Source organism: Pseudophryne corroboree, chromosome 1 (genome assembly GCF_028390025.1).
Source record: "Pseudophryne corroboree isolate aPseCor3 chromosome 1, aPseCor3.hap2, whole genome shotgun sequence".
NCBI lineage: Eukaryota > Metazoa > Chordata > Amphibia > Anura > Myobatrachidae > Pseudophryne > Pseudophryne corroboree.
In genome coordinates, this window is record NC_086444.1 from 234,079,695 (window position 1) to 234,104,071 (window position 24,377).

At 40.6% G+C, this 24,377-nt stretch overlaps 1 protein-coding gene across 5 annotated transcripts in view; it reads right to left on the reverse strand.

Annotated features, from left to right (window-relative positions):
• The window catches only part of MCC (MCC regulator of WNT signaling pathway), a 652,269-nt gene that overhangs the window by 283,154 nt on the left and 344,738 nt on the right, over positions 1–24,377 (reverse strand). For all 5 annotated transcript variants that reach the window (XM_063964137.1, XM_063964138.1, XM_063964139.1 and 2 more), the window contains one exon: positions 20,084–20,226. In XM_063964137.1, the coding sequence (XP_063820207.1) occupies positions 20,084–20,226 (143 nt within the window). The remainder of the gene's footprint in view (positions 1–20,083; positions 20,227–24,377) is intronic.

The following is a 24,377-nucleotide window of genomic DNA, read 5'->3' on the forward strand; positions in this document are numbered from 1 at the left end:
ATTTCTGCTCTGAGAGAGAGAGAGAGAGAAAGTACCAGCCAGTCAGCACCTAACTGCCAACTGTGTGAGTGCATGCAGAGAATGTTTGATTACATATGAGGGGCAGGTGTGACAGCCTGAATGCATGTGGAGGGATCTGCTGGACATATAAACGGAATGGGATGTTCTGATGGGTTGGGTATGTGGATATTTAAAAAGCGTGTGGAAAAGTCTAATTGGCAATTAAGGGGCTCGTGGGGAGGTCAAAATAACAACTTATGATGGAGCTCAGAAACAGTGAAGACACCAAATGTTTTAAATGATGCGTCCAAGGACTTTCACAATTCCAAACGTGGTGCGATCATTGGATAGGGCCTTGCTTTGTGTTGCACCATACTGATAAATTTAAATATAGATCCATTGATTAGATTGTACAACACAGAACCGTGTCCTTCACCAAAACACATGTGAAGTTACACACAGAGGCTGTCTGTCTGCAAGGTATAGTGCTTCACTCATGAAAAAGTGCTTCAATTATTAGGTTATACGGTAGCTTTGTACAACAAGGTCACCTTTGTGTATTTCACTTATAGAAAGATAAGCTACAAATTGTTTCACTTACTACAGTAGCAGACAACAGAATATTGGAGGGGGATATCCAATTAGCCCCAATATAAGCCGGCATGAGCGGCGGCTAACCGAGGGATATATGTTGCTGAACCAGGTGCTGGCTCCTGACAGCTCCCAATGCAGTGCTGCACCTCAGGCTCCCTCCGGTTACATGACCCCCCCGCCATGTGACCGCTGCCGGGGGAAGAGGTGGGATGCGGGTCACAATGCTGCCCCAGGTTCCCTGCTGGGGATCACAGCGCCAAGTGTCTGCTCCCGGGCTGCGGCACCTTCCCTGCAGTCCCAGCCTGCTGCAGTGTCCATGGGACACTGCAGGTCGCCGCAGTTATCGAGGATTTTGTTTCGCCTACCTCAGGCAACCAGTGAAACCAAATCCCCGGAAACAGTCTCGTTTTCATGCACAAATGGGGCTGTTTCTACCAATAACACACAGGTTTCACTGAACCTGTAGGTTTTCGGGAGACAGACATTTTTTTTTTTTTTTTTTTTACAGGCGATCTAAAGTGGATGTTTTTCGTACCCGATGTTGTTTCACCTCTAATTGGAAAGCCCATTTAATGGGAGACAACACATAACATGTAGTCTTGTTCACTAATTTTACAATATGAAAGTGTAAAATGTTCATTTACTTTTAATCCAAAAGGGTGAGGCTACACAGCACTACAGCAAGTCCTGCAATGTGCGATGTGAAACATAAAAAATTGTTACTTAACATTAAAAAGTTGTACTTCCTCTTCCCATTCCACAATACTATGAATTGCTCATTTTATTTCTGTTGGTCTTAGGATGATGTTGTTTGGAATGCCAGAATTAGAACAGAAAGACACACAGATGGTTCACTAAGGGAGTTGTTTGTATATAATGTATGGTTACAAAGACATTATCATATATACACGTGTTTAATATTTCCTTTCCCAGATTATCAACCACTAATAATAAGGGAGTTATCAATGTCACCCTCAATATACACGGATGTTACAGATATCTGTGTAAGTCAGCAGACAATTGGTGGCTGTATGAGGCTCATATCATGTTGTAATGAGAGATTCACAATCACACTCCCTCTATTTTCCACCTTCTAACAATCAGAAACTCTAGAGGAAACTCCCTTAAAGCAATTATAAACCTTTAGCTGCCTTCCTTGTGTCTATAATTCCCACATTAATTACATGCACAAATATAGAACTGATAGCAAACTGCACTAACATTGTAGTTAAATGCCGGCTGTCAGGATCCTGGCGTTCAGGATACGGATGCCGAAATCCCAACATCCGACAATGTCAACAGACAGAATCCCGACGCACCATAGCTATTCCCACTTGTTGGTGCCCACGACACCTATAGGAGTGGGAATAGATCCTGTGGCAAGAACAGCTAACAACAGAGCCTGCAGTGTGGCGAGCACTGCTGGCATTTTGGCGGCCGGGATGCCGCTGTCGGTATATTGACAGATGGCATCCCGTCCGCCAGTAAAACGTATGTAACTTTCAATATAGAACCCCCCTCCTCAAAAAAAGAAAACTTGAGATTGTTTATTAAGTGCAAAATGTCTGCTATGCAACGCAAAACCCAGCAATGTCCTACAACAACTAGCGTTGAGCTACATCATGCAAAACCCATCATTGTGCTACTGTACACCATGCAAAATCAGTGTTGTGCTACACTACACCCAACCAGCAATGTGCTACGCCATGCAAAACCAGCAATGTGCTACGCCACACAAAACCAGCAATGTGCTACGCCACACAAAACCAGCAATATGCTACGCCACACAAAACCAGCAATATGCTACACCACACAAAACCAGCAGTGTGCTACGCCACGCAAAACCAGCAATGTGCTACGCCACGCAAAACCAGCACTGTGCTACGCCACACAAAACCAGCAGTGTGCTACGCCACGCAAAACCAGCAATGTGCTACGCCACGCAAAACCAGCAATGTGCTACGCCACACAAAACCAGCAATGTGCTACGTCACACAAAAACAGCAACGGGCTACGTCATGCAAATCCAGCAATGTGCTACGCCATGCAAAACCAGCAATGTGCTACGTCACACAAAAACAGCAACGGGCTACGTCATGCAAATCCAGCAATGTGCTACGCCATGCAAAACCAGCAATGTGATGTGTCAAAGTCAGAAAAATATCTCTATGCACACTACCATATTTGCACCTCATACAGGTCCGTGCTGCGCATGCGTACACTCTCCCGTGCGTGCGCATACTCGCTGTCGCGTGCACCCGCAGGCGCACGATGTGCGCATTTACGGTAGAGTTTATGTGATCGTAGCGTGCGACTCAATCGTTACATATTTTCACTATATAATGTATTTTGTAGATCATGGTCCCTTTGATAGATTCTGAAAGTTTAGTTAATGTAGCATGTTCCTGGACAGAGAGATCCCTCTTTGTATTGTACGAAGGGTCCAACAGGGGTCATACAGTGATGTTTAGTATCCATCGGAAGAGTATTTAATTAGCAATATTCTGGTGTTGGTTTGAAGCGAATAAATCGCTCGTGCGAATAGTTATGGACATAAGAAGTTTATGTCCATTTACTATTATTTGCACTTACTTATCCATGCGGCGGGAAACCCAGTTTCCCACCCACCTGAGCAGTTGAAAATCGTCACAGCCCACCTGTATGAATCAACCTATGACCTTTTGTTATAATGCGAGGAGGAATTCCTGTGTCCAATGAACAATGAGATTGTAGGGACCATTGAATTGTATTGTGTGTGGGGCATAAATAGACAAGCCGATCACATCCAGCTCACTCTTCAACGGTTCTCATTGCTGAAAATCGGGAGCTGGATGTCCAGAGGCGCATGCGATCGTTCCCCTTGTGCGTAAGTTTTCTCCGCAATCATATTGTCTTTCTTGTTATTATGGGCCATATCTCTCTCTCTCTCTCTTCTCCTCTTTCTCTTATTTTCCCTTAAAACGTAATTGTATTGTATTTCCCGTGTAGTTATCTGGTTAGTTAGTCTATGTTATATTGTAGTGTATGACTTGTATTGTATTAATTCTTTTGCAAGTATAACATTCATAATATATATATATGGCGTTGGACCCTAAGCACGGTATCTGTGTATTTCTTATAGTGTTAAGTATTCTCAGAGCGTCGGTGACGCTCGAACAGCTTTTAAGTTAATAAGGTTATACTGTGCTGCATTTACACTCTATCACTACACTAAGGTCTTACTGCATAATACACTGTTTATGGTTTAGATATAAAGGTTTAACATTGTGAGCGTCAGCGCCGCTGGTGATCTCCTCGTGGTCCCGAGCGTCCGCTACGCTATAGCGAATCATTACGTTAGTCGGCAGCCAATAGCGTGCCTGCCTGTGATCTCTTGGCCGTGAGCGAACGTGACGCTTGAGCGTCTCGACTACGGCTAAGCGATTGTTACGCAACGTGCGTACCCTTACGGTACTCCATACGTAAATAGCGTACAGTGTTCTTAGACCTCATAAAGGGTATTATATAAGATAAATATTTAGCTTTATCAATTGGCGGCTCGTCTAGTCCTTCACATATCTCTGCTAGGTAATTTCAGCAGACATTATCCATCAGCAAAGGGCGGGAGATCATATTCTTCGCAGTGCTGACGGGATAAGCGTCTGCTTCGCTTAGTAAAGGGTGCTGAAGGAATCCGGGAACCGGAGGTAAGAACAACACACTAGTATCTTTTAAAACTGTTTTATTTCTGTTTTGCAGAGAATAAATTACCAAGGTAATTTGTCCGGCGCTGTTAAGAGGATATGCTTGTCCTTTACAGCTGCTGTTTAAAGGGATAGTTAGTCCCTGAGTGAATGATAAAAATAGAGATATATACAGCGCTAATAACAAACTGGATATGGGGAATTAATAATCACAATTTATTGTAAAAAATTGTTGCAACAACTAAATTCATTATAAAAAAAGATATTAATTTATCAATAAAAAATCAGAAAAAAATATATATAAGAAAAAATATCTATAGGGCAGGCACAGCAATTTTGGTTTTGATAATTTACCACACGAGGAAGCCGAATAAGTACACTGGTACGAGTCCTTGGAATAGTAGCCACAGTCCTAGGGTGCAGTTTTCAGTGCTTAGCAGGTGAGGTCCAAATGCAAAGGCAGATCTTTGTGGTGTTTGATCCGGACTGAATTGAGTCCTGTTAGATTGCTGGATCTTTCTGCGCCTTATGGACATCCGCTATTTTTCCCAATTTGCTGGTGGACTTCTAGGCTGGTTTCCGAGTATCGAAAATGATTCCAGTGGCATACGGCTCCTCAGAACCAACGCGTTTCGCTGTATTCCCAGCTTTTTCAAGGTATATGTGCCTTCTGTGTGGATGCCCTTTTTAAAGGCTGTGCTAATTGCCCATTGATGACAGCTGAGATCGATTTTAAGTATCTCAATAAATCACAAAACAAAACCATATCCAGTTTATATTACTTCTATTTAAAGGAGACAAATGTATATTCAGAAAAATAATGAGTATAATTGGTATAAAAGAAGATATATTATAAAATACAGGAACACTTCCTGTTTACATATGTGCGGGTCACATGACCGCATATCTGCACATTGGTTTAGACACACCATATGACCCGGTCACGTGACCCGATCACGTGACTTATTCCGGTCATTGGTTTAACCACACCATGTGACCCGGTCACGTGACCCGATCACGTGACTTGCTCCGGTCACGTGATCGGCATTGCGTCCGAACATCCGGCGGCTCATCACAGTTTGTATGCCGCACGTCAGTAGTCTTCAGGTCACATGATCGATCCAAACATGTGACCGACATTAGAGACCGGAAGTGTATCATTCCCTTACTTTGATGCCAAAAGAGGGTCATGTGATAGGGTACAGAAATGGCTATATTGCCCTTAGTTGGCGATTTGCATTCTTTACATAATATAAGCCCGTTGTCATGCTTATAAATACCCCATATTAACAGTGTAAATTCTTTAAATAAATAGTTGTAAATATGTACATGGAGAATAGAGACATTATGACAAAAATATTAACAACAGTCCAGAGAAACTTAGTAATTCAATTCAATACCATATGTATGCATTAGTAACCATTTAGGATGAAATCTTTCTTCAATTTATTTTGATTACAGACTACGATCAAATATAGATACTATTCCAAATGTATATCCAAAATTTACTAAATTGTTTGTTTTGGAAAAATAAACATAAAATCTTTTTTAATAAACATGCATATAGAATGAACCTTTTCCTCCTGTTCCCTTTACTGACATCTTGTGGTGGATTTGCATAATGCTTTTTATATATAAGGAGGTGCCTAGTAATTCTTACATTAACCGTCAGAAGTGTGATCTAGGAGAATGGTTTATTCTACGTATATAGAAAATATATATATACATTGTATATGCAGATCTCTTATGTATATATATATTATTTTCTTATTATGTTATTTTGATGTTTTAATATATTTTGCTAGTGAAATAATCCATCTACCTGTGTATATATATCAAATGGTTTATTATGAAACCATCGGAAAAAAAAAAAAATATATATATATATGGAAAGGCCTTTTTTCCTCCTCATTGGATATTAACATCATATAATGAGATTCCATGTTGATCTATATACAGGACTGCCTAGTCAGTTCTATATTAGTCATCAGGGATATGGATGGGTGAATCATTTGAACTATATGTGAAAGGATCAATCTACTTTACTAAAGTTATAATACTGCATTTAATTCTAATGCTTCATTAAGACCACTAGGGTGTAATGAATTAAGCTGGAAGGTCCAAAAGATCTCTTGACGACACAGTTTAATGAATCTGTCTCCCCCCCTAGTCGTTTGCGGAATATGTTCTAATCCAATTAGCCGCAGAGAACTCGGATCTTTATTATGATGGTAAAAAAAGTGTCTTGATACACTATGTTTTGTGAAGCCGATAGTGATGTTTCTACGATGTTCCATAAATCTAGATTTTAGTGCCCTTGTTGTTCTACCGACATATTTGAGACTACATCCACATTCCAGCAAGTAAACAACCCAGGTTGTATTACAGTTGATAAAGCTGGAAATATTTATATATTTCTCCTCTGATATTAAGTTTATAATTTTAGTTTTATTTCGTACATAAGAACAGGTAGTACATCTATTGGCCCCACATTTGTAGAAGCCTTTTGGTTTCGTGGTTAACCATGATGTTTCACCCTTTTTGTCTATTTCTCTTTTTTGAGTTCTTATTTGGCTTGGAGCTAATATTGTTTTTAAAGATTTATTCTTCTTAAAAATAAATTCTGGTTTTCTAGGAAGTATGTTACTTAGAATAGGGTCATTTTGTAACATATGATAATTTTGTTTCACTATATTCCTAATTTGATTAGATTTATTATTGTATTTAGATATGAAAGCCAATTCTTTTTTCTCAGAGGGGATTTTTTGTTTTGGCTGTAGAAGTGTGTATCTATCAATTTTTTCTACTTCTATAATTGTTCTATCTAGTAGATGTTGTGGGTAGTCTCTGTCGGAGAATGATTCTAACAGACCTATAGCCTGTGTGTTAAATGATTGGGTGGAGGAACAATTCCTTTTTATACGTAAAAGTTGACCCTTTGGAATATTATTCTTCCATGATTGGTGGTGTGCACTCCTGTAGTTTAAATATGAATTATGACCCACTTCTTTTATGTAATTAGAAGTGTGAATACAATTGTCAATTATTTCTAGTGTGATATCCAAAAAATTAATTTTAGAAGGACTAAAGTGAGACGTGAATTTTAAATTGTATGTGTTATTGTTGAGAGACGTGACTAGTTCCGAAAAGGTGTCTAAATCCCCATCCCAAATAAAGAACAAATCATCAATATATCTTCCGTATAGGACGAGACGCCCGCCGAGTCCGCCCCCCCAGATGAGGTTCTCCTCCAATTCCCCCATATATAGGTTGGCGTAACTCGGCGCGAATCTCGTCCCCATAGCGGTTCCCATAGTCTGACGGTAAAACGTGTCCAAAAAAAGAAAATAATTGTGAGAAAGTATATAATTGATAGAGTCGACAATAAACCTTCGGTGTCTCTCGGAAAGGTCCGCATCTTCTGCTAAGGTTCGATTTATTACTTGAACACCTTGTTTATGAGGAATATTTGTATACAGACTGGATACGTCCAGAGTGGCAAATGCATAGGACGATTTCCAAGTGATTTTGAATTAATCCTAAGAAGTGCATGGTATCTTTTATATGTGACCTTAACCGAGAGACACGTGGTTGAAGGTAACTGTCGACGTATGCTGAAAGGGAGGATGTGAGGGAATTAACTCCTTCAATTCAGGAGTTAATTCCCTCACATCCTCCCTTTCAGCATACGTCGACAGTTACCTTCAACCACGTGTCTCTCGGTTAAGGTCACATATAAAAGATACCATGCACTTCTTAGGATTAATTCAAAATATCACTTGGAAATCGTCCTATGCATTTGCCACTCTGGACGTATCCAGTCTGTATACAAATATTCCTCATAAACAAGGTGTTCAAGTAATAAATCGAACCTTAGCAGAAGATGCGGACCTTTCCGAGAGACACCGAAGGTTTATTGTCGACTCTATCAATTATATACTTTCTCACAATTATTTTCTTTTTTTGGACACGTTTTACCGTCAGACTATGGGAACCGCTATGGGGACGAGATTCGCGCCGAGTTACGCCAACCTATATATGGGGGAATTGGAGGAGAACCTCATCTGGGGGGGCGGACTCGGCGGGCGTCTCGTCCTATACGGAAGATATATTGATGATTTGTTCTTTATTTGGGATGGGGATTTAGACACCTTTTCGGAACTAGTCACGTCTCTCAACAATAACACATACAATTTAAAATTCACGTCTCACTTTAGTCCTTCTAAAATTAATTTTTTGGATATCACACTAGAAATAATTGACAATTGTATTCACACTTCTAATTACATAAAAGAAGTGGGTCATAATTCATATTTAAACTACAGGAGTGCACACCACCAATCATGGAAGAATAATATTCCAAAGGGTCAACTTTTACGTATAAAAAGGAATTGTTCCTCCACCCAATCATTTAACACACAGGCTATAGGTCTGTTAGAATCATTCTCCGACAGAGACTACCCACAACATCTACTAGATAGAACAATTATAGAAGTAGAAAAAATTGATAGATACACACTTCTACAGCCAAAACAAAAAATCCCCTCTGAGAAAAAAGAATTGGCTTTCATATCTAAATACAATAATAAATCTAATCAAATTAGGAATATAGTGAAACAAAATTATCATATGTTACAAAATGACCCTATTCTAAGTAACATACTTCCTAGAAAACCAGAATTTATTTTTAAGAAGAATAAATCTTTAAAAACAATATTAGCTCCAAGCCAAATAAGAACTCAAAAAAGAGAAATAGACAAAAAGGGTGAAACATCATGGTTAACCACGAAACCAAAAGGCTTCTACAAATGTGGGGCCAATAGATGTACTACCTGTTCTTATGTACGAAATAAAACTAAAATTATAAACTTAATATCAGAGGAGAAATATATAAATATTTCCAGCTTTATCAACTGTAATACAACCTGGGTTGTTTACTTGCTGGAATGTGGATGTAGTCTCAAATATGTCGGTAGAACAACAAGGGCACTAAAATCTAGATTTATGGAACATCGTAGAAACATCACTATCGGCTTCACAAAACATAGTGTATCAAGACACTTTTTTTACCATCATAATAAAGATCCGAGTTCTCTGCGGCTAATTGGATTAGAACATATTCCGCAAACGACTAGGGGGGGAGACAGATTCATTAAACTGTGTCGTCAAGAGAGCTTTTGGACCTTCCAGCTTAATTCATTACACCCTAGTGGTCTTAATGAAGCATTAGAATTAAATGCAGTATTATAACTTTAGTAAAGTAGATTGATCCTTTCACATATAGTTCAAATGATTCACCCATCCATATCCCTGATGACTAATATAGAACTGACTAGGCAGTCCTGTATATAGATCAACATGGAATCTCATTATATGATGTTAATATCCAATGAGGAGGAAAAAAGGCCTTTCCATATATATATATATTTTTTTTTTTTTTTCGATGGTTTCATAATAAACCATTTGATATATATACACAGGTAGATGGATTATTTCACTAGCAAAATATATTAAAACATCAAAATAACATAATAAGAAAATAATATATATATACATAAGAGATCTGCATATACAATGTATATATATATTTTCTATATACGTAGAATAAACCATTCTCCTAGATCACACTTCTGACGGTTAATGTAAGAATTACTAGGCACCTCCTTATATATAAAAAGCATTATGGAAATCCACCACAAGATGTCAGTAAAGGGAACAGGAGGAAAAGGTTCATTCTATATGCATGTTTATTAAAAAAGATTTTATGTTTATTTTTCCAAAACAAACAATTTAGTAAATTTTGGATATACATTTGGAATAGTATCTATATTTGATCGTAGTCTGTAATCAAAATAAATTGAAGAAAGATTTCATCCTAAATGGTTACTAATGCATACATATGGTATTGAATTGAATTACTAAGTTTCTCTGGACTGTTGTTAATATTTTTGTCATAATGTCTCTATTCTCCATGTACATATTTACAACTATTTATTTAAAGAATTTACACTGTTAATATGGGGTATTTATAAGCATGACAACGGGCTTATATTATGTAAAGAATGCAAATCGCCAACTAAGGGCAATATAGCCATTTCTGTACCCTATCACATGACCCTCTTTTGGCATCAAAGTAAGGGAATGATACACTTCCGGTCTCTAATGTCGGTCACATGTTTGGATCGATCATGTGACCTGAAGACTACCGACGTGCGGCATACAAACTGTGATGAGCCGCCGGATGTTCGGACGCAATGCCGATCACGTGACCGGAGCAAGTCACGTGATCGGGTCACGTGACCGGGTCACATGGTGTGGTTAAACCAATGACCGGAATAAGTCACGTGATCGGGTCACGTGACCGGGTCATATGGTGTGTCTAAACCAATGTGCAGATATGCGGTCATGTGACCCGCACATATGTAAACAGGAAGTGTTCCTGTATTTTATAATATATCTTCTTTTATACCAATTATACTCATTATTTTTCTGAATATACATTTGTCTCCTTTAAATAGAAGTAATATAAACTGGATATGGTTTTGTTTTGTGATTTATTGAGATACTTAAAATCGATCTCAGCTGTCATCAATGGGCAATTAGCACAGCCTTTAAAAAGGGCATCCACACAGAAGGCACATATACCTTGAAAAAGCTGTGAATACAGCGAAACGCGTTGGTTCTGAGGAGCCGTATGCCACTGGAATCATTTTCGATACTCGGAAACCAGCCTAGAAGTCCACCAGCAAATTGGGAAAAATAGCGGATGTCCATAAGGCGCAGAAAGATCCAGCAATCTAACAGGACTCAATTCAGTCCGGATCAAACACCACAAAGATCTGCCTTTGCATTTGGACCTCACCTGCTAAGCACTGAAAACTGCACCCTAGGACTGTGGCTACTATTCCAAGGACTCGTACCAGTGTACTTATTCGGCTTCCTCGTGTGGTAAATTATCAAAACCAAAATTGCTGTGCCTGCCCTATAGATATTTTTTCTTATATATATTTTTTTCTGATTTTTTATTGATAAATTAATATCTTTTTTATAATGAATTTAGTTGTTGCAACAATTTTTTACAATAAATTGTGATTATTAATTCCCCATATCCAGTTTGTTATTAGCGCTGTATATATCTCTATTTTTATTTCTGTTTTGCGTACACACGCATATAGCTGCATTTCTTTTTCGTGTATATTCATATCACTCTCCTGTTTGCCATTGTATAATTGATAAACGTGCTGAGAAAGATTTGTTGCTATTGGTAGTTAAAGAGTAAAAACGATACATTAAGGGGTAATTTGTAAAACACACGCACAGCTTCGCCTGAGATACAAGGAAAGACCTGTGTGGTGCTTGGTAGATGATTACAGTTAAAGATCATCTACATTGATAAACGTGCTAATTGTATTTTTGTATGGCCAGCGTACACGTGTCTCTAACAAAAGGCTGAGACTCGCGAACGCAACACAAAGGCCGACGCACGCAGCGTATATTACGCAACGGAGCGTCTGGGTACGCCCACCGAAACTCAAATCGCACAATAGCATTGTTTTAGTGGGGGCGGTATAGCATAGCCACGTGATAATAGCACAAATTGATTTCAGTTTTTCCAAAACTTAGTTTAAATACCTTACTTTACTGTAATGCCTCTGGGGACAGCTATCAGACTACGGGAAATGATTTTTCTGATCAGAAAACTATAAGAATGATAGTGGGTTGAAAACGGTATGAGTGTATTGAATCCCGCTTTGTGAACTGAGTGATCTGGGTGATCTTTGGTGGAACGTGATGAGCACGGTCTGAGTGAAAACGTGCAACAGAGTGTGATAAAGTTTTCGTTGTATTACGCTCTGGCTGTTTTGGAGCACAGTAGGGAGACTCCAATGATCCTACCATTTATGGGCAACAAGTGTCTATAAGTGGTACGATTGGACCGCACGGTTGTATGTGTGACCAATAACGCAACGTGATATGAGGTAGTATATCCATGCGTAAATCTTGCCCTCATACGTGTTGTAGGGAGCACATGCAAGCGTGATTTGTGTAAAGAAGGGAATTTTCACTGGTCTCTCAGGAAAATCTCTAGATAGGGCCTGTAACGGTTACACGTGTCTGCTAAAAGGGGCGGATTCGTTGTACTCGGAGCAGAAGGAGTTCAGTGGAAGAGCTTTAAGGATTTCCACCGTAGACTTCTGTGTTTGGTGCATTTTAGGAAGTTTTTCTGTGTTAAAAAGGTCCACAATGGAAGCCAAGTGCACAACACAGGGACGTTCAGCAGTCAGGGTTCAGACTGCAGAGGCTTGCAGACCCCGAGGGTCTGCTCAGTTAGTAATGTGGTATGGTCCCCACACTGAGACCTTTTGTGATGAATGGACACGAATGACTGCGGGGGATAAGGCACCATTTCCCGGGATAGGTAGTTTTGACTTAGAGGTATTGCATAATTTAAGGCGAAGGATCTGTCTCATAAAATCCTGGAAACAACGAGTTAAACATAATGATTGTTTACAGATATGGCTACAGGAAAGTGACATGCAAAGAAATGTAACTTACATACCTAACTTTCATCCTGAGAGGAGAGACATGGCAATGGAGAGGATTATGGTTGCGGAGAAAGGCACGATGGGGTGCGATAAAAGTGCACTTAGTAACTATATTAAGAATGAATGTAACAAACGTAATAAGGTTTATAAAAATGAAAGTGTTAAATGTACAACTATTAACCCATGCAAGTCGCACCCCTTGTTAAACTTTCCTCAGGAACACCAACAAGAAAGTGAGCCCAGCACAATGTCGGAGCCTTTTCCAGCAGCCATCACACAAGACATCCAGGTGGACGCGACTAAATCGGTAAAGACTGTAATCAAACCCCCTAACGGAGGGTCAGGTGAGGTTGTGTCCACAGGTACGTATGGTATTATACATCACGCACAAACAAATGTACCTCATATCGTGGAATCAATTCAGAATGACGTTACTGGACTTAATCCTGTCAAGGTAATTGCAGTACCAAATGGGAAAACTGACTCTTCAGGAGTCACTCCTGTCAGGAACATCGCCATGTACTGCCCCTTTTCCCGAACAGAATTAAGAACAATTCTGTCTGAATTTCCTGATCCCAGGAAAGACTTAGTTGCTTGTCAAAAATACATTAGAGTGCTAGGAAACACTGCAGAGCCAAATAACAAAGATTGGAGGACAGTTTTGAGGGCATGTTTACCCCCCGATGTTGATTCATTGAAATTTATCGCTGATTGTAAGCTAGATGAGGAAGTACCACTAACAGACAAGTATAACCAAGATAATGTAAAAAGAATCAATCTACAGTTAGGAGTATATTTTCCTACAGTAGTAAAGTGGAATAAAATCTTTACAATAAAACAAAAAGAAGGTGAATCCGCATCAGAGTATTTTCACCGGGCTCTGCAGGATATGGCTAGGTACACTGGTATAGATGACATTGAAACTAACGTACACCACAGAGAGGTAGCTGTGTCTGTATTAATGGACAGCTTAAAAGACACACTAAAAATTAGGGTACAAACCTCTATACCTCATTGGAGAGGTATCTCGGTGGCTGCATTAAGAGAGTCCGCTATCGAGCATGACCAAAATATCCAAAGAACCAGGGAAGCACAGGGAGAGCGGTTGATGGTACTGAGCATCCAAGCACTAGAGGAGGCATCAAGTCGACCGGAACCCCAGGCCCCTAGCACATGGAGAAAGCCAAGGATTTGTTATCATTGTAGAAGAGAAGGGCATTATGCCAGCAACTGTAATAAACCACATAAAGTCAGACCCCCTAGACCAAGAAATGAGCAAAATTATAACACACACAATTATAATCAGGGATCTTTTAGGAAGAATTTTGGGCCACACCCATGATATGTAGTCAGGAAAGGTGATCATTAGGACTGATGGTAAGCCTGAGGTAACGGTTAATAAATTGGGAGGTCATTCACTGAAGACACAGGAATGACAAGGTGAAACGTTGTAAATGTATTTGTGAAAAATGTTTTTTTTCTCTCTCTCTCCCCATCTCTGACGATTATTAGTAAGGACTCAAACATTGCATATCCGCTTGGTCTTTGCAGAAGTCTACCAAACCCCAGCATGACCTATCCGCATCAATGTATCCTGGCCAGATACAGACAGTGGAGTAATGCAGGTGCTGGTGGGGAGGGACTGCGCAAGGAAACCATTGGACATGTAGATATGACAGCCTGATGATCTGACAATGTTTAAAAAAAAAAATGTTCGAAAAATGTTTTTTCTCTTTTCCTATTGCTGGTTATTGTTGATTTATGTAATATATATATGCATATGAATTGTTCTCTCTCTTTTGTTTTTTTTATTTTCCTCTCTTCTCACTCATGTTTTCATGGTTTAAAGATGGTATGTCATACATCAGCTAGACAAATGGTAATGCAAGATTTTTGCTCCTTACAGAAAGATCGCTGGTTTGGAAGAAATATTGCATCACCGGAATGTTCGTTTGGAAGACTGAGAGACAGCACCTTTGAGATGACAGCAGAAAAAGAAGAACAACAAGACTAGAGAACTTAATTATCGTAACAAGTTTCTCTCCCCCTCAAACGGTTTTTCTGTACCCCATTACAAATTTCTTCTTTTCTCCTCCTGTAAGATGGACTTGCCACAAGAGACTGTGATATGGATTTTCCTGTTGACCCTGATGTTGACCAGAGCAGTCTGTTTCGGTGAGAGTACCAGTGAGGTCGAGAAAGAAGTTTTGACACCAGAAAGGTTCCAATGACTAAGACGGAGGTGTAAATTTCCAATAGCAACACAAGCACCGAACAAAGGCGAGTACCGGAAACAATCTAACAGCCATGTTATTTGTAAACTTTTTTTTTGGATTGTTAGCTGAAGAAAACTGTATCTGTAGGCTCTGTGACAACGTAGTTGAGGATGGGTGCATTAAGAAATGCCAATCCAGTTTTAATATCCACATGGACCGGCATCCATTGAGTGACTATCACTCCTTAGTGGGTAGTGAGTGTTAAATCAAACAGATTGTTGGGTATGCTCTCAAGTACCTCAAGGTCATAGCAAATCAGGACTAGTACCATTTCCTTTAACGGTAGGGGAGGTACTTGAGCTAAAGGGTGGGAGACCGGTGGACAGGAGGTTTAATATCTCCAGTCCTCCTAGTTTGAAGCTCCACCAATATCATGTGGATAGATCCCTAATATGTTTTAACATTACCAATCCCCGAAAGCCGGGAAGTTGGGAAGTGTCATGGAGCAACCAAACCATGACCTTTTCATATAGAGCAGATAGAATGCCTACAGATACAGAGCTTATACGCCACATAGCCAGTAGAGAAAAATCTTTCCGATATAGGTATACCCTAGGAGGTAGGATTACGAGAGTTGGAGAGGTATCACCAGGATACTGCACACATATCGTACAAACTGATACGTGTACTAAACAAATGGGAGAATTAGGGGTAGGAGATTTCACATGGAGGATGTGTAATATGGTTATGTCTTACTCCGTCCCATATGTTCTCCCCGATGATGCATATTTCATATGCGGGAGGAAGGCGTATAAGTGGCTTGCCCCAAACTCTGAAGGATTGTGTTATATTGGAAAAGTACTGCCTGAAGTAATGACTGTATCACATGACAAAATGAAAGACATACACCGTGGTGCCCAAGCTCCTTATACTCACACCCATTACGAGCACGTAGTTAAAAGGCAACTGACAGAAAGGACAGAGCATCCGGCCTCTGATCTGATCCATGAATCCACCGGGATTCAGGTTCTACGTGCGCTAGATTTCATCCGCACCGCTCGAGGAGTGATGAACTATAGATACATCTCTGCGCTTGCAAATTTGTTAGATAATATCACTGAAATGTATGATGACACGTTTAGGTATACTGGAAGAGAACTTCAAGCTTATAAAACAGAACTGGTACAGCATAGAATGGTTCTTAATTACCTCACAGTAGTGACAGGCGGATATTGTGTCACACTGGCAACACAGTACGGCGTGAAATGTTGCACATATATTACAAATAGCACCGAGGACCCGGTCGAGGTCATAGACCAAAAGATGGACGATATTCTCCAACTGAAGTGGGAATTTCGCAGGAGACACAATCTCACTCTTGCTGCTGTAGGTAATGAGCTGACTGGTTGGGTGTCATGGTTGAACCCGCGAAATTGGTTCTCTGGTTTAGGAGAATGGGCTCAAGGAGTCATAATGGATGTTGGGAAGTTTCTCCTATGTATCTTAGGTGTTGTTATATCGATTGGTTTGATATTTAGATGCGGTCAGGCTTTAATGAAGTGCAAAAGTAGTACAAGGGTAATGAGTCTGAGGAGTGAGGAAACTGTAATTCCAATGGATTTGATTTATGACCCGACGGTAGAAACAATGATGTAATGAAAATGCGATTATACGGTCCGTTTCTTTCACCTGTTTTTCCGTTTTCCTCCAAGGTAAAAAGACCCACTTGGACGAGGAATTTGATGAGCCGATATACAGACAACAGATGGATTAAAGAAGAAGTTTTGACAACCTTATACACAGATTTTTGATGAACTATGCCATAGATCCCCAGTTTCCCTAGAAATTTTAAAATTACGCTAGCCCAACACTTTTGTAAATCTATGGACATTGACAAAGTTTTTGCTCGCACCTTATGGGCAAAAGCACAAAGAAGACTGCAATCAACAGACACCGAACAAGACCTCAACCGACAAATGTACATTAACCTGACATAGAATACCACTGCATTTACCGTAATTATGTCTTTTCTTCATCTCTACAACCTTCAGGTAATTACACACATAGTCGATAGGGAATACAGGCACAGATATCAGCAATCACATATTCCCCCATTCATGTATCATCAACTAAAATGTGCTCCCCATTTTGTTACAACCACAGCCGAAAAGAGCTCGGTAAAGTTTGACAGCCCATCCACAGACCCGTACCACGGGATAAGAAGGAATTCAAATGTATACTTCGCAATGCCTCGAAGCTTGATTTAAAACACGTACGGCACGATGATACATGACCCCCAAACATGGATTCATACACACATGCTTCCGCTATCTCACTAGGTCATACCCTCTTCACACCTTCTCCTCTCTCCTCCCTTACCCAACCATGGAAATGTATTAACCCCTGACATATATTTTTCTCTTTTTGAAATGTTTTAGAAGGTGGCAGTTATTGTTGACTGCCAAAGGGTGGACTGTCAAAGTCAGAAAAATATCTCTATGCACACTACCATATTTGCACCTCATACAGGTCCGTGCTGCGCATGCGTACACTCTCCCGTGCGTGCGCATACTCGCTGTCGCGTGCACCCGCAGGCGCACGATGTGCGCATTTACGGTAGAGTTTATGTGATCGTAGCGTGCGACTCAATCGTTACATATTTTCACTATATAATGTATTTTGTAGATCATGGTCCCTTTGATAGATTCTGAAAGTTTAGTTAATGTAGCATGTTCCTGGACAGAGAGATCCCTCTTTGTATTGTACGAAGGGTCCAACAGGGGTCATACAGTGATGTTTAGTATCCATCGGAAGAGTATTTAATTAGCAATATTCCGGTGTTGGTTTGAAGCGAATAAATCGCTTGTGCGAATAGTTATGGACATAAGAAGTTTATGTCCATTTACTATTATTTGCACTTACTTATCCATGCGGCGGGAAACCCAGTTTCCCACCCACCTGAGCAGTTGGAAATCGTCACAGCCCACCTGTATGAATCAACCTATGACCTTTTGTTATAATGCGAGGAGGAATTCCTGTGTCCAATGAACAATGAGATTGTAGGGACCATTGAATTGTATTGTGTGTGGGGCATAAATAGACAAGCCGATCACATCCAGCTCACTCTTCAACGGTTCTCATTGCTGAAAATCGGGAGCTGGATGTCCAGAGGCGCATGCGATCGTTCCCCTTGTGCGTAAGTTTTCTCCGCAATCATATTGTCTTTCTTGTTATTATGGGCCATATCTCTCTCTTCTCCTCTTTCTCTTATTTTCCCTTAAAACGTAATTGTATTGTATTGTATTTCCCGTGTAGTTATCTGGTTAGTTAGTCTATGTTATATTGTAGTGTATGACTTGTATTGTATTAATTCTTTTGCAAGTATAACATTCATAATATATATATATGGCGTTGGACCCTAAGCACGGTATCTGTGTATTTCTTATAGTGTTAAGTATTCTCAGAGCGTCGGTGACGCTCGAACATCTTTTAAGTTAATAAGGTTATACTGTGCTGCATTTACACTCTATCACTACACTAAGGTCTTACTGCATAATACACTGTTTATGGTTTAGATATAAAGGTTTAACATTGTGAGCGTCAGCGCCGCTGGTGATCTCCTCGTGGTCCCGAGCGTCCGCTACGCTATAGCGAATCATTACGTTAGTCGGCAGCCAATAGCGTGCCTGCCTGTGATCTCTTGGCCGTGAGCGAACGTGACGCTTGAGCGTCTCGACTACGGCTAAGCGATTGTTACGCAACGTGCGTACCCTTACGGTACTCCATACGTAAATAGCGTACAGTGTTCTTAGACCTCATAAAGGGTATTATATAAGATAAATATTTAGCTTTATCAGATGCGCCACACAAAACCAGCAATGTGCTACGTCACACAAAAACAGCAACAGGCTACGTCATGCAAATCCAGCAATGTGCTACGCCATGCAAAACCAGCAATGTGATGCGCCACACAAAACCAGCAATGTGCTATGCCATGCAAAACCAGCAATGTGCTATGCCATGCAAAACCAGCAATGTGCTACCGCTTGCAGAGCAGTGCACATCCTACATATCCTTTTATTGAGCAAGGTTATTAAAATTGAACAACCCAGGGTGGATTGGGTGCATTTTTAGGGGGATTCCACCATTTCTACTCCATAAAGTGGCTCGGTCTCTTCCCATACATTACTGGGACACATTTGCATCTCCATAATGCAATTTTTGAAAATAAGCCCTTTTTCAAAGCAATAACATAAGTTTCACATTTACAAAATTGTCACATGTAATAAAGAAACAGTTATGATTAGCTCAAGCCACCAATGACACTAAACCAAGCAGTATCAAAGCGGAAGAGCCTATTTTATTAAACAGATTGGTTCTAGCACAATAGGAGATTGGACTTTGATATAATGTTACACTTTGTGCATATCCAGGCTGCAGGGGAGCCTTCCTGGAACGCATACAGGAGTACATACATATGTGCAGGGCAGGCTATCCAGATGCAGCATTGCTAAACCAAGGCATTATGCAGGACCCATCGTCTGTGCTTCATAAATGAGGATTTTGCGGTTTTGCACTGTACTTACATTATTATACAAATATCTAGCGTATTAAAAAATAATTAAACATCAAAAATATTTGACTGTTTCCTATTACTATAGAAAACCTTTGTATCTGGATAACATGCTATCGCTATTTTATGTATGGTCTCTGCACTTCTCACATATCCTGGTGTTTTCCTAGAGACAAGCAGCCCAGTGCCACAGGAAATCTGTCTTACCTGTGACTCCTGTCAAACAGGTAACACACCATACAGTATATGCAATAGAGTCTAAAATAATCATATGCAGAGCCAATAAAAACAAATACCGTTTAAACATGAATATAGAAGTAAGAGGATTTAATAAATGCACAAATACTGTACATAGAGAATAGAAGAAGCACCTTCCTACAATTTCCGGTGGTTTTACACACCTTCCCCAGTTGACGCATCCATTCCCACTCTCCTGCCGACAGGGATTCTTACTCATACTGTATAACATACCTTATTGTTGTCCCTTGTAGTCGATCAATCTTCTTATTTAACTCTGCAATAATGCTGTGCAGTTCAGTGATTCTTTCTTCATAACGCAACGTTGTCCTCTCCTGTACATCCTCATGCTCCCTCATCAGATGTGACTGCTCACACTAGTGAAAAGAAGATATAAAAGTAAAAATAAATATTTCGCAACCCAGAGAAAGTCTTTCAATGCACATGGGCCCTCATTCCGAGTTGTTCGCTCGCTAGCTGCTTTTAGCAGCATTGCACACGCTAGGCCGCCGCCCTCTGGGAGTGTATCTTAGCTTAGCAGAATAGCGAACGAAAGATTAGCAGAACTGCTACTAAATAATTCTTTGCAGTTTCTGAGTAGCTCCAGACCTACTCACAGTTTGCGATCAGCTCAATCCGTTTAGTTCCTGGTTTGACGTCACAAACACGCCCTGCGTTCGGCCAGCCACTCCCCCGTTTCTCCAGACACTCCCGCGTTTTTCCCTGACACGCCTGCGTTTTTTAGCCCACTCCCGGAAAACGCTCAGTTACCTCCCAGAAACGCCCCTTTCCTGTCACTCACTCACCGATCAGCAGAGCGACTGAAAAGCGCCGCAGGATCCACAGCAAATCTGCTAAGTTTTTAGCTAAATAACTAAGCGCATGCGCCCTGCGTGCCTTGCGCATGCGCAATTAACAACAAATCGCAGCATAGCGAAAATCGGCAACGAGCGAACAACTCGGAATGACCCCCATAGCCCCATGTTTAAAGCTCTGTTCTGTTTGTCATAACTCAAATTTCAAACTCAAGAGTATAAGAGACTGGGATGACGTATCGTTATAATGGATGGAGCATACAGGTGGACTGAGGGATTGGCTGTCTCATAATGTCTATGCAAGGTCTCACTTTCATGTATTGTTTATTAACAACACACAGCACCTCAACTGATCAGTTTAGAGACCGCAGCTACAGGCATGCCCACCTGGGAGCATGTGAAACAGCAAAAGACATGTGTGTGTGTCTGAGTTCCCAGCATGCATAGCTTCTGCAGGCAGAAAACATGATGCACTCCACCGTTTATCCAAAGTCCCAAGAAACAGAAAAAACAAAATAGTTTGAGGATTTGGAGGGGATCTAGATAACCAGTTTTTACATTTATTTAACTGGAAAACCCTGCTGAACCTGTGAAACGTGACAGCCATGGAGGTCTATATGGAGGGGAGGGTAGCTGGTCCTATTATCATTGTGGAACCAGATTAACATGGGGATAGCAAAAGTGTTCTAGGGGGACATTTACTAAGCAGTGATAAGAGTGGAGAAGTGAGCCAGTGGAGAAGTTGTCGCATCAACCAATCAGCAGCCCTGTATCATTTTGTAGTATGCAAATTATAGATGTTACTTCAGTGTTGATTGGTTGCCATGGGCAACTTGTCCACTGGCTCACTTCTCCGCTCTTATCACTGCTTAGTAAATGTCCCCCTTAGTGTTGCTTTGTAAATACTGAAGCATTTGCATTAAGAGATATACAGATGTTGTTTGTTTGGGTATAAGCATTATTTTAAGTAATTATTTAATATCATCAGTGAAATCGGGATAAGGGTCGTGGCCACGTCATGATGGGTATGTGATCAAGCCCCCAAGCACTTGCACATAGCTGAAAAGTGATAGGTTACCCTGTGTCCCCATCTGCTCCCCTCCAATCTCCCATTCACTATGCAGAGCAGCAATGATTGGGACAGCTCTCCCTAACATCTTGACCTATGGGACAGAGTCTACAAATCAGGACAGTTTCAGATAAATCAAAACAGTTGGGAGCGCTGTATGTCATTTGTCCACCAGGGGTTTCATGTATGATGCTAATAGTGCAGAACTGACAGCACCAGCTTGGAATACAAATATTATTGTTCATTTAAAACTTAACTTTTTCTGTGGTTAAAACTAGGGATGCGATTCTGGTTCAACCCCTTAATGGCAGATCAGATCAAGCCACAACTACTGCAATATCTGCTAATATTTATTACAAGGTAAGTATTCTTACATAAGATCTTCTTCAGCTTCAGTTGCAGTTTTGCTAATTTAGCAGAACTGCAACTGCTAGCACTCGCATGCTGGGAGCTGCCCAGCACAGGGCAAGGCCGCGCCGCATGCTAATTGCTGCCAATGATGCAATCGCATTGCAATAAAATAAGGGTAGCACCCTGCCTGCGCAGTCAGACCGCCGCCATATGACCCGTCACTGCGGCCGCATGTGACATCATGCGAACGCCACAAAAATGGTAGGGACCCACCCCCATTTTTGCCGCCATGCCCCCGCAATGCCGCGTTACCTCCCCCAACTGCCCCGCGAACACCTCTGCCTGTCAATCGGGTTGAAGAGTTAGCATTAATGCAATCGCATCTCCCGGGTGCGCACAGCCCTGAAAAATGGGTAAATGCGATCACATCGCATTACCGATCAGTAATGAATAAGGCCCATAATACAAAACATGTGGTCAGAAAGCAAAGAATGAAAATCAATCACTGTTCAGCTTTTACAAAGTTACAATAATATAAAATCTTTCAGATTACAAAATCCTACTGATCTGCCATTACTAGTTACATGTACACAAAGTATTAATATTAACTAGACACCTACACAATGGTTTAAAAGGCTTTGACTTTTCAATATTAGCCAGGGCAATGTACTGACAGTTTCTTAATAACGCTAACTTTGTTAATTCTGCCTAATGCACTGAAACACTGCTTACATTCCTACAGCAGCACAGCAATTAATAATTATAGCTTCACAGCAAGTAATTAATTGGTTCTCACAAGTACTAATTGATGAGCCAAAGCGGCTTTTAGAACACTTAAGATTTGTCCATTTATTTTTTAACTCAGAAATGGTCCCATGGCGTATGTAATGTAAGCAGGCTGGATGTACGCACTCTGCTTCATACAGCAGTGTGTCTGATAGCACAATCTTAGTGTAGAAGTGTGATAGGCGCCTAACACACATGCTTCTGTTCCCTCCTATCATGAGAGTGTCTGCACTACCAATTACATGAGTGGACAGGTCACTGTCTCCTACAAGATCAGCACTCTTCACCTGAAACACTAAGTGCTACTACTATGAGCATTTTAATGACCTGATTAGCTGCTAGGTTTTCTCAGAATTACATAAGAAAAGAAAATAATAATTTTAAGACTAAGGGGCAGATGTATCAAACAAAGGAGAGAAAGGACGTTCCAATCAATCAGCTCCTGACAATTTGATTAGCAGGTACTTTATCTCTCTTCAATGCTGAATACATACAGTAACCTATGATTTACTGTAAGCTGTGATAATGGGATTGTAACATCAGACTTCGTGTGTTTCATCTGTTGCAATCTGGCCTGTGAACTGGAGTTTGTGCAAAGCTGCAGAGTCCCTTTTACGGGATGCAGTCATGTGACCGCCGCTCGCACACGTTGGAAAAGTCCCTATTAGTCGGCATGCCAACTGTCGGGCACTTGATCGCTCGGGATCCCAGCATCGGCATGCCAACTAACATAGACTATTCCCACTTGTAGGTGTCTACGACACCCATAGAGAGGGAATAGAACCTGCAGCGAGCGCAGCAAGCCACCGAGCCCGCTGTGCCGGCATTCTGTGGTCGGGATCCCGGGGTCAGTATGCTGACCTCTGGGATCTCCACCGCTGGTCTCACAGCCCTAACCCCCTCTTACACTGTCCAGCATAATACTGTCTAAAATCACAACGATTTGTAGGACTGCAGATCACTCTTTTCAAAACTACACAAGATTTGCTTCATAAAGATATCTTTTGTTCAAAACGTACTCTAAGACATAGGGCGGGATGTAGCAAACATTGCATGTAAGTGATACATCCTGCTACTCATCACACTTATGCTGTGATAATAATGTTATGTATGCACAAATGCGATTAAAATCGCAAAGGACAGCTCTCCCACAAAGAGCTGTCCTTTGCGATAATTGGACTTACGGGTTTTAAAGCCCATAGGCTTCTATTAGGCAACGCCATCTATATATGGCATTGCCTACAGGTTGCCAGCTCTGGAAAATATTGCGTGGTACAGTACATCCATGGGGAATACGGTAAAACCTTTGAAATGCCAGTTTTCAGGATTCTGTCCACATTGACGCATCCCAGCTATAGTCAATAAAATAATGTGTGTGTTTTATAATATATACTGTATGTGTATATGTGTGTGTGTTTGTGTGTGCGTGTGTGCATTATTCCTATGTAATTCATTTTACATTACTGATTTCCAACATATGTCAACTTATTTTCTTGAATGCGTGAAG